This window comes from Hyaena hyaena, unplaced genomic scaffold (assembly GCF_003009895.1).
Source record: "Hyaena hyaena isolate Hyena2069 unplaced genomic scaffold, ASM300989v1 scaffold_603, whole genome shotgun sequence".
Classification (NCBI taxonomy): Eukaryota; Metazoa; Chordata; class Mammalia; order Carnivora; family Hyaenidae; genus Hyaena; species Hyaena hyaena.
Genome location: NW_024081235.1, coordinates 1,082,245 through 1,098,193, shown reverse-complemented (window position 1 = coordinate 1,098,193; position 15,949 = coordinate 1,082,245). Strand labels below are relative to the sequence as shown.

The window sequence follows — 15,949 nt, the reverse complement described above, 5'->3', positions numbered from 1 at the left end:
TCCAGTGGTTCATCACTTACATACAACACCCAGTGCTCATCCCCTCAAGTACCCTCCTCAGTGCCCATCCCCCATTTCCCCTTTCCCTCCCCTCCCCCATCAACCCTCAGTTGGTTCTCAGTATTTAAGAGTCTCTTGTTTTCCTTCCTTCTTTTCTGTTTAAAACTATTGTTCTTTCCCCTTCCCTTCCTCCGTGCTCTTCTGTTAAGTTTCTCAAGTTCACAAATGAGTGAAAACATATGGTATCTGTCCTTCTCTGACTGACTGATCTCACTCAGAATAACACCCTCAAGGTCCATCCATGTTGCTACACAGGCCAGATTTCATTCTTTCTCATTGCCATGTAGTGTTCCATGGTATAGATAAACCACATCTTCTTGATCCATTCATCTGTTGATGGACACTTAGGCTCTTTCCATGTTTTGTGGAGAGTGCTGCTGTGAACATTGGGGTCCATGTGCCCCTATGCATCAGCACTCCTGTGTCCCTTGGGTAAATTCCTAGCAGTGCTATTGCTGGGTCATAGGGGAGTTCTAGTGTTAATTTTTTGAGGAAACTCCACACTGTTTTCCAGAGGGGCTGTACCAGTTTACATTCCCACCAACAGGGTAGGAGGGTGTCCGTTTCTCCACATCCTCGCCAGCATCTCGCGTTCTCTGATTTGCTCATTTTCGCCACTCTGATTGGCGTGAGGTGGTATCTCAGTGTGGCTTTGATTTGTATTTCCCTGATGAGGAGGGATGCTGAGCATCGTTTCATGTGTCTGTTGGCCATCTGGATGTCCTCTTTGGAGAAGTGTCTGTTCATGTCTTCTGCCCATTTCTTCACTGGATTATTTGTTTTTCAGGTGTTAAGTTTGTAAGTTCTTTATAGATTTTGGATTCTAACCCTTTATTTACCGGATTATTTAAAGAGAGTGACATGGTTACTTAACTAATTTCTTGACCAGAGAATCTTTCCGTGGTTGAATCTTCAGCCTGTTTCTCTCCCGCATTTACACTGCACAGGCATTAAAGATGACGAGAGGGGACAGGAACGTATTTCCTACCCTTTACATATCTACAGATAAGGGACCCCTCCGGGTGTTCATCTGTAGATAACGAACCCGGGTGCCTGCTGCCTACAGGTGCTGTTTACCTGAGGTCCAGGGCACGCCAGGAGGCTGGAGAAAGACAGTCGGGGAGGCGTCAGGGCGAGTCTTTTTCATTTTACTTTTTGTCACAGATCATGTACTGAGAAATAACCCGTGAACAGTGAATGCCCTAAGGACAACTAGTGGGACGGGCGGCATCCCCAGTGCCCGTTACCACGGGAGGGGCACAGGCTTCTGAGTCCACAGCCTCCAAACCGTGGGACGGTGGGGAGTGGCCTCACTGCTCTGTGCCTGTGTCCCCGTTTGTAGATGAGGGTAAGGGTATGAGTGGGGCACCTGGAACATGTGCTTGTGATTTGCTTCATTCTCCCCCCTCCCCCCCCTGGAATTTGCAATCATCCAAATGTGAACCAAATGACATTAATGATTTTGCCTGGAAATAAATCTGTTCAAACTAAGGCATTAATTGAAGCTCAGTATCTGAGCAAGTCAATGTTTAAAAATATTTTTAATTTTATTTATTAGTGAGACAATGTAAGTACAGTGGGGGTGGGGGGGTGGACAGAGGATCCAAAGCGGGTTCTATGCGGACAGCAGTGAGCCCGACACGGGGCTCCAACTCATGAATCATGAGATCATGGCCTGAGCTGACGTTGGACACTCAGCTGACTGAGCCACCCAGGCGCCCAATGGTTTTACATTTTTTAATGTTTATTTTGAGAGAGAGAGAGAGAGAGCACGAGGAGGGGAGGGACGGAGAGGGAGAGAGAGGGAGAGGGAGAGGGAGAGAATGCCAAACAGGATCCACACTGTCAGCACAGAGCCCAAAGTGGAGCCTGAACTCATGAGCTGTGAGATCATGACCCAAGCAGAAATCAAGAGTCAGACGTTTAAGCAACTGAACCACCGGGCGCCCCAGCAAGTCAGCGTTTTAAAGGAGACACAGGCCAGTGTAAGAGAAAAGGAAATGAACACGACGGTGGCGAGGAGAGCATTCTGAGGTGAAGCGCTGGGGCGGAGTCAGGCTGGTTCAAACGCCTAATGTGTACGAGCGAACCGCGGGCGTTTCCATCCCGGCCTCTGCACCCGCCGCGCTCCCCAGCCACCTGCCGATGTTCTGAGCGATGCAGCCAGGGCTCTACTGCTTAAAGAGAGGGCCGAGGATTAGCAGAAGTGGGCCCACCGGGCTGTCCGGCAAGCTCAGAAGGCGGCCAGGCCCACGGCCACGGGCACCCACCCACGGCCCCAACAGACACGTGGGAAATAACCACGACCACCTGGACTTACAGAACCTGCCGAACAAAGGGATTTTGCCAGAATGATGTATTTTCCCCTTAGAATCAATGGGACAGAGTGAGGACGTATTTCCTTCCGAGCAGGGGCTGTGTCCCGCCTCCGGGCTTAGAAAGCTGACTTGCAGGGAAGATGGTTGAAAAATTAACCAGGTGTGAAAACAGCGGATGTCCTATCCGGAACCTGACCACAAAGACACCTGTCATGCAGGCAGCCCCCTGCGCAGTGGAGGACGGCCCGGGTCAAGGACAGAGCGCCACTCGGGGCCCCGGGCTGCGGTGCATCTGGGCCTCTCCGCGGGGACCCGCCCCTCCTGGCTACGAACGTGGTGGCGGCTGCCGGAAGACAGCCTCCTCTCTCAGCCTATGGCAGTGAGCGTCCAGCCTCCCCCCCCAACTCAGGGACACACCCCCCACCACCAGACGGACGGTCCTCACCTCTCCAGTTCTCACGGAGGCAAGGGCTGAAGAGGCTGGCGCGGGGCTTGTGGGTTTAGTGCTCATGTCAACGGCACCACGAGGCAGGCGCTCTTGCTGACATCACCCCATTTTAAGTAGGAGAACAGAGGGCGGGAGAGGCGCCCCAAGGTGACGCAGCCAACAGAGGTCAAGCAAGACGAGCCCCAGGGCCCAGGTCTATGCCCCCCCCCCCACTGTATCGGGGTCCTCTCACCTGGGGGTGTGATGTGTTCTCATATCTACCCCCACCCTGACCCCCCGACTCAGAGCCTCGGGGCGGCCCCTGGCAGCAGCCTCCTGTGAAAGTCCCGCAGGCAATTCCAGTCCTAGCCAAGCTGGGGGAGCCCTGTTACTAACGTGGGTGACAGGCCCTGCACGCAGACTCGCTCTGCAAGGGGACGGGGCCCTGAGTGCAGACTCGCTCGGCAAGGGCACGGGGGCCAGGCCGTCTCGTATGTGGGACTATGTTTACAGGCATCTGAGCCCAGTTCCCAAGGCATCAGCCTTTAGGTTCATGACGTGTGGAAATGTTGTATAAAACCGTTACTGTAACAACTCAGTGAATAATTGAGTAATGACTACACAGTTACGAAAGAAGCCCAACATTTGCAAAGGGTCCTTAAGCAACCAGGAGGCCAGCAGCACCCCAGGGGCCCCTGCCCTGCACGCCCGTGAGGCAGAGGGCGGGGGGGTGGGTGGGGAATGTGCTGGAAGACGAAGATGGGTGGGTGGCTGGGGGGGCTGCCAGCCTCTACACCCTCCTGCGGAATGGTTGACGTTTCCTTACACGTGATGTGCCACCTCGTTAAAGAAAGGGGTGCAGGCGCCCGGCAACGCCTCAGTCATTTAAAGATAAGCTAGAGCTGTCAGAGACTATTGTCCTTGTGGCAGGTTGTTTGGGATTGGACCGACGAGTTCTCTCCTGCACACGCGTGACAGTCATCCACGGTCTGGAGAAGCAATCTGTGCTTTTACAGTGATCTCTGCAAGCCCCCTGCCCCCTTTCCATGCTTCCCTTCTCCCGGTGCTTTCGGTGTTCAAATTCCCTGCCTTTCTGCCTCTGGGGGGCTGTCTGTACCTTCCTCAGGTGCCGGAGGCGAGCAAGGGGAGCGTCACAGTCGCAGTGCATTCCTGGCCCCTCCGGCACATTCTGCAGAATTACTAATCAGCCTGCACACGGGGCCCAACACGAAGGTGGAGTCTGTGACGGAGCAAATTTAAACAATCCTCTGCCGCGAGCGAGGAGGCAGGGAGGCTCGCAGGGCTCAGGTTTCCTGCCGAGGCGAAGCCTGGCCAGCGGGGCCTGGAGACGCCCGGCCTCCTTCCCGCACACGCTCAGTCCACCTCACGTGAAACACTGCTTTTTAATCTTTCCATTTTGTCTTGAGGAAATAAATCCCAATTGCATTTCTGGAAAAAAAAATCTATTCTGTAGTGATGGACGGTTATGGAAAGCTGAAGCAGTAAAGGATGTCAAATAATGTGTGGTTCGAAAGGCAGGTTTTAAAGGAGCAAATGACACGGGAAATTTGTCTACCTTTTTATGCTGATACGGCTTGTTCTCACCGTGTAAAAATGATTTTATGTGATCAGCCACGTCACTCTGGAATATTTTGCAAATGACTTTACATGACAAAAGTCACACGTGTTTCATTTTTGTTGAACACTTGAAATATAGACCATATAAGGTACCAATAATCCTGTAACCGTGTTCATTCTGGCGTGTTTCCTAGCAGCGGGACAAGGTGTCCTACTTGCTTGTACACGCAGCTACCTGTGTCGATGGAGATGTCCAGGCATTGAACAATACTTCGATCATTCTGTGGACCCGCTTTGTATCCTGTCTAGTCCGTGTAACACTGTGTCGGGGGCCCTTTCTCAAGGACACTGGATTGGATCATGAACAAGTGTGGAGACATGCGTCCGCGGAGGGTGAAATCACTGAGCCAGGGTGCTTGGCCTGAGCTCGGAGGTCAAGGTTAATGCTGGCAGAGTGCAGGCTCAGCAGCTGGCTCAGCTCAACAGAGAGCAGCTTCGGGCTCCTTGACTTGACTTTGCTCTTCGAGAGCAGGTGCACAGTGCGGATCCCTGATGGCGGGGCCAATGTCACTCCTACTTCGTCCCCTTCTCTTCTTAGGGCAAGAGACAGTGAGGTCGTACTTGAGAAGCAGGAACAGTCACGAGTTAAGGAAAAGGCACCATTTAAGGTCAGTGCTGGGGAGGTTAACACAGACTCTGCCGATGGGGAGAAGGACGGCTGTGCGACCACCGGGAACAGTCTGCGGCTAAGGAGGAGCCACAGCGGCTCCTCGTCTAGGCTGTAGATCCGGGCTGCTCGGTGCTGCAGAGAGTCCGCCTCAATGCTTTGAGGATGAAAGAATGGTTTTAGCAAACGGCCCTGTTATTCAGCAGTTCATTTTGAAAATGACAGCTTTATGGAGCTATAATCTATATACCATTCAATTCGCTCATTCCAAGTGTACAAGTCAATCATTTTTGGAATACTCCGAGTTATGCACCCGTCACCAGTCAATCTGAAAACTTTTCCATCAGCCCGAAACACACCCACACCCAATAACAGTCACCCCCTTTCTCCCCTCGGCCCCTGGCAGCTACTGGTTGGCTTTCTGTCCCTGAGGGGGCACCGCCTACCAGACGTTCTCACATACACAGAATCGCACAATACAGGCAACTTTGCGGCTGGCTTCTCTCACTTGGCGTAAGGTCTGCAGGGCCGTCCACGTTGGGGCAGACGTCAGGCTTCGCTTCTCTCTGTTGCCAAATCAATGCCACTGTGTGGGTGTATCGCACTTGTGTACGTGTTAGTTGATGGGCGCTTTGGGCTTTTTCCCAAACGTTATTAGGTCTCGTGAATTAGCTAATGCGCCAGGAACACTCACGCAGGTGCTGGTGTTTACACACATCTTCTCTTTCTCTTGGTTACAGCACAGGAAAGGGGCGGTCAGGTCACAGGTGACTCTGCGTCTAGCCTTCTGAGCAGGTGAGAGGAGCTCCTTATTTGTAGACACCCATTTTTCGGTGATCCTGACCTCGCCAAAGCGAGCTCTGTTTCCCATACATTTTCAGCGTTTCGTCTTTGCTTGCTATACATCTTTTAAAGAACCATCTTTTAAATTACATCATTATGAGAATCTTGAACTATTTGGCCAGGTTCCATTGACCGTTTTAGAAATAGGATTACAGCTACCAGAAAAAACATTCAGTATTAGGAGGACGGCTTAAATTACGGGGTTACTAAAACCGTTGAACAAAACACGCAAATGTCTGCAATAAGACAGAATGCTGCGATCAGAGAACCCAAATCAGAGTTCCTGAGACGACTTGTTTAGGAAGTCACGTTCCAGGCTGTGCCCTTGAGGGACTGTGATTCAGGAGGTCTGGGCGGGGGAGGGGGGGCAGCCTGGGAGTATGTTTCTAACAACGTCCCCTCCCAAGCACGCACGGGTGAGCCCGAGACAGGCTCCAGTCTGGCCAAAGCGGGTGCCACTGCCCTGGGGTGACCGGGTCCCCTGGGTCCTGCCACCTGCTGCATGGTAATCCCCACCTAGTTATGCATTTCCTGTCCTATATTGTTGGTCATCTTACCTTGTTCACCAGGCAACAGGAAGTGACGTGAGTGCAGATAACAACACATTACCCTGAACGTACTCACTGAGGACATTGTCGTAAGACCTGAAGATTCAAGAGCTGCTTTCACATTTTTGAGTCTCATGGTCCCCAAAGGACTGCGATCCCCCTGCCCTTGACAGACGTCTCCCCCTCCCTGCGAGAGAGCCCCCCATCCTGACAGTTTCCTGGCTGCACCCCTGGTCCTCGCCCGATAAACAGGCCAGCCCACAGAACTATTCAGACAGCCCCAGCGCATCCTCTGCGGGCACAGGGGCCACCTTGCCTTCGTGTTTCCACGCAGCCGCCTCCTCACGCCTGTCCGTGGTGGCTCTGTCCTGTACGGGCCCGTGCGGCCCAGCCTGGCATGCACACCCTCCTCCCCAGGGTGTTATGAGGGTACAGGACCAATAAGACAGTGCTGCACCTGCCCAGGGCCTGGCGCGGGTGCCTGGACACCTTCCACTGTTCAGGGGATGGGCCCCTCCCTCACCAGCAGCGTGAGTGGGAAGGGATCAGAGCGGGAGCAGGGGCTGGTTCGTACGTGCTGTGGGCCAGGAGCCCGGGAGCCAGCGACCCTGGAGGCAGTTTTGTTCTGCCCTGGTGTCTAGTGCTCGCACCTCCCTGGCGGTCGGGGGTACAGAGCTCTGTTCCTAACACCCAGCCCCTGGGGAGTCACCCAGCCACGAACCGCATTTTGCTGGGAACTGAGCAATCCTGTGTGACTGAAGGCTCCAAAGGACTTGGGGCCCCCGGGCCGCCATGCAGCCTCTGCTTTCCTCCTCGATGTTCTTTTTCCCAAATGGCACGCCGCCGCAGAACATATGGGGGAGAACGGTATTTACGCAATATGGCTTTTCTCCCTGGAAATCGTGGAAATTTTGCAGGGAGATGTTAGATATTCAGGGAGACGTTTGTACTGTTTATCATCAGTTGGAGGGTAACGTGTCTGACACACTCCTTGAGAGGCAGCTCTGGAAACCACGCACTGCTAAGCAGAACGCGTATCCCGCAAAGAGCTGGCACGGTATAGACATCCGCACGCAGAGTCCTACCTTTCAAGGTGGCTTTCTTGAGGACTTTCATTGCGTAGAGCTGTCCCGCGTCGGACCCCTTGGCCTTCCTCACCAGGAACACCTGACAGAGAGAACACAACGCCCGAACTTGGTTGCACTTCAAACCCACTTTCCTTATTTGAATTGTCGCAGGGCTCTGCAAGGGAGTTTAGGGGAAAATCCAATGAAGTAAATATGCTATCGTGAAATTCTACATTTAAAATCTTCTCCAACATCAAAGCTGGACGAATTTCATCTAATTGACTGTAACTGCGGGATGAAGAGCATTACATGTTTGTAGGAAGCAGCATTTGTTTTGGTATCACTAACTTTCTCCTGAACACTTTCCATCAGGAAAAAAGACCAGTTGTTTAGGAAACCAAACAATATTCATGGGGCGCCTGGGTGGCTCAGTCGGTTGAGCCTCAGACTTCAGCTCAGGTCATGATCTCACGGTTGTGAGTTCGAGCCTCACGTCAGGCTCTGTGCTGACAGCTCAGAGCCTGGAGCCCACTTCCCATTTTGTGTTTCCCTCTCTCTGCCTCTCCTCCACTGGTTTTCTCTCTCTCTCCCAAAATAAATAAGTAAACTTTAAAAAAAGAAAATCAATATTCATAAATTTTAAGGAAGATGATTTGTTTTATTCTAAACATCCCTTTGTAAATCCCCACCGTGAAGGCCGCCCTGATTACACAGAACAGTCTGATTCTTAAGATAAACTGGGTTCTCTTTATTTTGAACCTCTTATTTTGAGCTTTCTTCACCCAAATTTTAGCTCTGAGCAGCTTGGATTTACATGGAGAGTTAGTTTCTAAGTGGCTCTGGGTACACTCGTGTGCGGCCTTAATGACTTTGAAACACCTTGAGGAGGGGCATCAAGGGAAACCAAAAAGGAAAGACAATCGTTTGAGGGGCTGAGTGAGCCTGGTGTCCTGGCCAGTTAGTAAAATAAACACACACACCTCCCTGGGGCATCGGCGCCACGGGAGAGACTGCCACGCTGATGACACCTGCCACCCAGTGGATGCGCCACCACAAGGGTGACAGTGACTCAACCTTCCCCGAAATGCCTCCCCAGGGGGCCTCCAGAAGCAGGAGGGGTGGGGGGGTTGGGGTGGGGGGGCCGCTGCGCCGGCCGGGGGCGGGGCGCTAGCTCCAGGAGCCCCGCCCACTAGGCGTGGTGTTGGGGTGGGGGCCGCGGTGTCACCTGCAGGGGACAGAGACCAGCACGAGGGGTCTGCTCTTTCCCAGCCTTGCCCTTGGGGGGGACAGTGACGAGGAGGAAAGTGAGGGGCAGGAGCTCGGGAGCCGAGGGTCCTCGGTGTCTCCTCCACTGGCCCCGGGAGACCCCAAGTCGCCGCACTGGGATGCCGGTAACGGAGTCATCACCGCCGTCCTCAGTTCACCGAGGGCCCTCGAGGCGATTCAGCGGCCTCCTGACCCGGGACAGCTCCCGCTCCGCTCCTTCCTGACCGCGGCCACGCTCGGGTCACAGTACCCTCCCCAGACCCGCATGGATCCGGGTCAATGCAAACATCCCTCCCCCCTCCCCTCCCCCACCCAGACAAAAATGAGGGCAACACGCTGGCCCCACTGGACGCTGCCTCCCGGAGTGAGGACAGTGAGAAGTAGGTAGCCCTTTCCTTTCAGATTTGGACTATTCTGTCACCTTCCGGGGACAGGGGACGTGTCTACATGTATGCACGTGTCCCACATGCTGGTGCTTGTTGGCGGGGTGAGGCAGCCTGTGGCGCAGACCCCCAGGGAGACAATCTGGGGTCTCTCCCTCAGCAGGCAGGGCTATACAAGCCACCTCCTGCAGTTCCCACAGATGAGGGCTCTGCTGGGGACGAGCCTCCCTGCAGGCAGGTAGAAAAGACTGTTGCAGCAGTCAGCAGGGTGGGGTGTGCGGAGGAAACTTCGCTGTCTGACATCCTGAGTCCTCTGACTGCCATGTCTGCTCAGGCAGGAGGTCCCCCCAAGTCTCCAAGCCCCACCCCCGAGCTGGTGCGGGCCTGTGGGCGGAGGGGAGCCCCCCGGACACAGGGCTGTGAGCACAACCCAGTGGGCAGGTGGGAGAGGCTGGGGGCCCCCCAAGGGGCTGGGGCACCAGTGCCGGGCACACAGGAGAGATCTCCGAGCCCCAGAGGGCCTGGGGGCGGGGCCAGGTGTGTGGGGGGCAGGGAAGGGCTGCTGGCCAAACAGCTGTGACTCGAGCAGGGAGGGAGTGTGGCCCTCTGGGGCCAGAGCACCGCAGAGCGGGAGCCAGACGCTCGGGCTGCAGCCCCCCGCGACGGCGCTGGGGGCCACGGGGCCAGGGGGCGAGCCAGCCCGGTCCCGGTCCCGGAGTCACTGAGCAGGGACACTGCCTCGGCGCGCCGCAGCGGGGACAGTTAACCTGCTCCCTCCATCACAGGGAAGCCCGCTGCTCAGCCCCGAGATGAGCGTCCTGGTCACCAGACAAACAGTGACAGCAGCAAACCCTCCTTCACAGGGTGCGACTCCGGAAGCCATCTTTCCTGCCTCCCTTTTCGTTCCTTCCTCCCCCTCTTCCCGACAATAGTAGTGGGTGTGCCTGATGCACATGTGAACGTACGTGAGAGCACACACACGTGTGGACTCAGGGCCGTGGACCCCACTCCACTGCAGGCTTCACCGGAGGCCCAGCACACGTGGGCAGCCACAATGAAGGTGAGCTCAAAGACGTCAAATTCTGCATAAATATTGCTCATAAAACGTCCTTCTCGAGGCTCAGGCTTTAAAAAAAAGGTGATGACTGAGAGTGATGGCCTGTCTGTTATGAAGAGAGCTGTACTCAGGGGCGCCTGGGAGGCTCAGTCGGTTGAGCAAGGACTTCAGCTCAGGTCACGATCTCACGGTTTGTGAGCTGGAGCCCCTCCTAGGGCTCGGCGCTGCCAGGCCAGGGCCTGCTTGGGATTCTCTCTCCCTCTGCCCCTCCCCCTTGACTGCACATGTGCTCTTGCTCTCTTTCTCTCAAAATAAACCAACTTTAAAAAAAACAAAGAAGAGGGGCGCCTGGGGGGCTCAGTCGGTTGAGCATCCAGCTCAGGTCACGATCTCACGGTTCGTGGGTTCGAGCCCCGCGTCGGGCTCTGTGCTGACAGCTCGGAGCCTGGAGCTGCTTCCGATTCTGTGTCTCCCTCTCTCTCTGCCCCTCCCTGTTCGCACGCTCTCTCTCAGAAATAAATAAAAATAAAAGAGTTGTGCTTCTGTTTTTGAGAAGAACTGGAAGAGACTCAGCGCTCATGGAGCCCCCACTATGTGCCAGGCCCTGGGGTCACTACAGACAGCAGCAGGAGGGACCCTCTGGGCACCTAACAGGATAAACATGACCTTGAGAGGACAGATGGGCTCACCAGCCGCCGCTGCCTCTCCCGCCCACTGGCTGGCGCACGGCGTTTAGGACTCTACCCTTGGATGCAGTGAAATAGGTTCTCGAGAACTCCAGCAATTTCAGCAAATACGGTCGTCGAGCCTTCGCCTCTAGCCCAGTTGCGTGTTCTCCCCATTTCATTCCTGGAGCTGCCTTCTTCAGCGGCCCGGCGTGTGACGCACAAAGACATTATGAGGGGACACGTGATGACAGACGCTGCGCCGTCCTAACTCGCCCCAAATCTCCAGGGTCCGCCGTCATTGGCTAAACCACCCCCGACTCTCTCCGCAAACCTCTCGGAGCTGCGACCTCACAAGGGGGCTGCAAAGTCCTCCAAGTCAGGAGCCAACAGGTGGCGGCCGGGCCCTCTCAGGGGACGTTACGGTGACAAGGTCCTCAAAAGGAAGACATGGAAAGACCAATCCTATATGCTCCCAATTTAGTCATAGGAGGACAAGGGCCTGCTTTGATCTGGCTTCAGCCCTTCTCCGAGAGCGGGGATTGTGATCCTTTCCCCGAGTATCCTGAAGAAAGGAGTCTTTCCACACGGACCCCTGGTGCTTATCCATACGAGGGACCCCAGGCGAGGGGGTGGGGAGGAGTCGCTTTCGGACTCGCGGGCGGCTTGGGCGCCTCCTTCCTGCAGACCTTCCGGGCACACCCGGACGCACGGCCGTGTCTCCCAGCCTTTCACTGCTCTCCTGGCCCCACGCTGAAATCGCCCTGTCTGAGGACAGGCCGCGTCTCCTGCCTGCGCACCAGCCTTCCCCTGCTCTCCGGACGCCCCTGAAATCATGAGGTCTTGACACGTCCCCAATGACCAGAGACGGTCTCCGTTTTTCCCAGCTGAGTGCTTCGGCAAACCGCTCCCTACACTTCGCATGACTGACTCGGAGATGCGAGCGCACGCTGCCCTGCGTGGTCCCGCACGGGGACCCGCCGCCAGCAGACACTCCTCCTCTGTCTGGGATGCACACGAGGAGGGCAGTGGCTGAGGGAGGACCCGTCAGGGCTCCCGCAGTGGGCGGGGTGGCAAAGGCACGTCGCGGTCCCCAGGAAGAGCCTGCGGTTGGAAGGTGGGCATCGCTGCCAAGGGGCAGAGACTGCACTTTATTCCTTGCTGCATCCCAGCATCTGCAATCCCTTCACGGGGGGAAAGAAAGAACGACGGGACCCAGTAACAGGTGACTGTGACCTGGGGACACCGGACTCCAGATTCACTCTGGCTCTTTGCTCTTGGGAGCAGAGGGGAGAAGGGAAATCTAACGCGAGCTTTCTGGATGAAGATGTTCCGTTCTGCTCTTCTTTTCTCTTCTGGAGGGCAGATGCCAGGGGACCTCTGCACACGGACATAGGGTGCTTAGGGACGAAGAATACAATCATACGGGGTGTGAGGACACATGGCTCCTCTCCCCTCGTCATTAGTTTTGCTTCTCTGAAAATTCCTAACAGGCAGCCCTGTGTGGCTCTCGAGCTGATGTCGGCACCTCCGAGGGGTGTGGAGTCCTGGCCCGTGTGTCTGGCACCCCTCGCCCCCCGGGAACCCTGGATTTCACCCCAGGGCCCCGCGGACTTGGCCCGACACACAGTCGTGGCTGAGCTGTGAACTACGTTGTTGGCGGAGGTTAAGACACGCGTACGAGTGGCTACCGCCTCTTTTATTCCTCTGGCCGGCGTGGCCCGCATCTACCGCGGCCCAAGTGAACGTAAGTGCACAGGCGTGTAGAAGGCATGGAGCATGACACAGATGGTCACTCTGGGGATTCCACCATTATTTCATGTGTAGTCTGCCAAAGAACTTTTTTAAAGCAAACTTTTAATTCAAAATGTGAAATTTGGTGGGAATTGGACAAAGCCTTTTAGCCTCTCATGTTTAACCCCCGAGTCCCCCAGGAGGGCATTCTCAAGGGTATGTTTTGTCCAGTCACGTTTCTGAACGGCCCCCAGAGCCCCAGACCTGTGGGGCTCAGAAGCACGGTCTGTCCATGCTGTGACCAAGCACCTTAAGCTGGGGGTGCTGGGCGCGTCCACGGCGAAGGAAGAGGGACTCAGTCACATGCAGCAGCACCCCCCCGCCAGGGCCCCACACTGCACACGAGACCACTCAGCTGATCATGTCCTCCACGGACTGAATCTGTTCTCAGGAAACAGACGTGGGGAATGTGTGTGTTTGCTCCTCTCTGTTCCAAAATCATAGCTCTCAGAGAGAGAGAGTTATACCACTCTCTTTTTTTCTGACATTTCTAATTAATGACAAACACTTCATTACCGCGTGACGAGGCTCTGCCTTACGCTTTCAGTAACGCTTCTTATACTGTGAGAGACGGAAATCTTCGCTCCCTCCTTCCAAAAATAACTTAGGAACCGTATTAAGTAGCTGTTTTTGTAGGACACGAAATTTTGAATACAGGTAATGCTGTACGCTTCAAAACTAGTGTGGTTTTACCTACATCAGACGTGTCCCTTACCATGTCACCATACGAAAGTGAAAAAGAAGAAAGAAAAAGACGTTCCACCTGATAAGCAGGCCAAAAGATCAATTCTGCAATCACAAATTTCACGGTCTGTAAGAGACCTTCCAGAACACCATTAACACACTGTCAATCCAACACTGAATCACCAGCACCAGGCCTCATCTTGGCACAAAGTCCCACGAAGAATGGAGATTGGGTGAGTGTCCGTCCACACGCCAGGCCGTGGTGTTGCTTGCCCCTGGGAAAGGTCAGCCTTCGTGTTTCTCTCAGCCCCCAATATGCCCGCAATCATGCCGTCAGAGTCTGTAGATTTCTAAGTTCCTCCCCGTACACAGACCACTCAGCACTGCATGGGAAGGACTCATGTGTCATTGTGACGGAAGAGTCACGGCGTTCTGCCATTTGAGGCCCAGCCGCTTCTCACGTCCCCAGAGTGATCAGCTGTCACCGCACTTGGAAGGTAAGAAAGGGCACAATTCTTCACACGGATACAGCTTAGCAAGCGCAACGGGATTCTAGTCGTCTTCAATCCGTACAATAATCACAGACGTGTCATCCCCATTTTGTAGACAAGGAAACTGAGGCTCGGAGAGAGAATAATTGCGCAGCAGGGGCAGAGGGTAAGGAGAGGGGCCCAAGGACAAGGCTGGCCTTCCTGACTCCTGAGGGCCAGTCACGTGCCAGCCCTGAAGGGCACGGCTTTCTTCTTTCTTGGTGAGTGTGCGCTTTCGGAGAGGCACTGTCATGATGAGCCGGGTATCCAGGGTCGTCCCAGGGGAGGGGGCCGTGGGGGTGTCCTCGAGGGTCCGTGCTGTCCTGGCTTGCACAGCCACACACTACTGGATCGGAGCCGTGTGGGGTGAGTTCACGGTCCTGCGTGCGTGTGGGCCATCGTCACCCCCAGTCCCTGTCCCTCGTGCGTGCAGACCGCCGTCACGCCGGTCCCTGTGCGTGCGTGCGGGCCGCCGTCACCACGGGGCCCTGCACGGGGGGCACCGCCTGCGAGCCTCACTCCCTCGGCCTCAGGGCCGCGAGTCCGTGTCCAGGAGGCCGTCTGCCATCGCGCCCGCCCCTCCCCCACCAGCCCCGTGCTTCTGCCACGTGCGTGAGCCTCACTCGGAGGGACGCACGCCCCAGCTTACCTTTCCGTAGGATCCTTGTCCTAGGACCTTCAGCAGTTCAAACTGGGAAGGGTCGGCCTTTTCAAACCCTTCCTTCACATGGTGGCTGATGTCAATTTCCTTGACGGTGCCTTCCTCCTGCAAGAGAGCAGTGACACGCGATGAAAACACCAGCGTCGGGACCTCACATGCATCACGCGCCCGTCTACTCTGAACGTAGGACGAGTTGGGTAATGTTATGGGTTTTGAGGACTGGGGTGAACGGAGGGAAAAACTCTTCTCTGCGCTCAAGGTTCACGACCGACCGGCCTGAGAATTAACTTTACACAAGACAGATCAACGGGAGGAAAGGAAATCCGAGCAGTATTATGTGCACACAGAGGCCCAATGACTAAATGAAGACCTGGAGAAATGACCAGAGCACGTGGTTTTTATTCTTTATAGACAAAAGGACAATAAATCTGTTGGGAACGGACTGGACAAAGAAAGCGTGACTTTAAGAGCTTCTATTAAGTAGGATTTCTGAAGAGGATCTGGGCTGGGGTGGAAAGGAGAAAAGGTTCCCGTCCCTGGTGACGGGTGATCTCTACTTGCTGGTGACAGAGGGTGCCTGTCACACGGGGTTTATTGTGAGAGTCGGAACACCACAGAGCTTTACATAATCTTCCTTATTTGTGCCCGTTTTCTTTTTTCTACATTTATTTATTTAGAGACAGAGAACGCGAGCGGGGCAGGGACAGAGAGAGAGGGAGGGAGAGAATCGCCAGCAGGCTCCTCACTGGCAGCGCAGAGCCCGACGCAGGTGTGAACTCACCAACTGTGAGATCGTGAGCTGAGATGGAACCACGAGCTGGACACTTATCCGGCTGAGCCCCCAGGCGCCCCTGTGCCTACTTTCTGCTTGGGGCCAGGTGAGCCACTTTTTCTTTTCTGTGGCGATTTCTGTCATCTGGTCTTACCAGGGTCTCAGGGAAGTGTAAAGGGACCTCAATGAAATCCATTCGGCTTCTGGCAGTTTGGGCGAGAGTTGGGGAAGGGATGAATATGGCCACGGGCGTCAGATAAGTGCCTGAGAATTTGTCTGTGTCCACAGTGCTGGGCTGTAAAGGCCACTGGCAGGGTCCACACGTGAGGCGCACCTCTGTGTCCTCCCTCTAGAAGGGCGTTTTTGCCACAGCTATCGCACCGTGTATTTTATAAATAAATACATTTTATTTTATTTTTTTTTTTTAAATGTTTTATTTATTTCTAGGAGAGAGAGAGAGACAGCGTGAGCAGGGGAGGGTCAGAGAGAGAGGGAGACACAGACTGAAACAGGCTCCAGGCTCCGAGCTGGCAGTCAGCACAGAGCCCGACGCGGGGCTCGAACCCACGAACCGCGAGATCATGACCTAAGCGAAAGTCGGACGCTTAACCGACTAAGCCACCCAGGCG

General features: G+C 54.9%; 1 protein-coding gene across 1 annotated transcript in view; it reads right to left on the bottom strand.

Moving 5' to 3' along the window:
* Nucleotides 1–15,949, bottom strand: part of RPS6KA2 (ribosomal protein S6 kinase A2) — a 153,550-nt gene that overhangs the window by 66,744 nt on the left and 70,857 nt on the right. Inside the window, 2 exon segments of the mRNA XM_039257159.1 lie at nucleotides 7,527–7,608; nucleotides 14,537–14,653. Of these exon segments, the coding sequence (XP_039113090.1) occupies nucleotides 7,527–7,608; nucleotides 14,537–14,653 (199 nt within the window).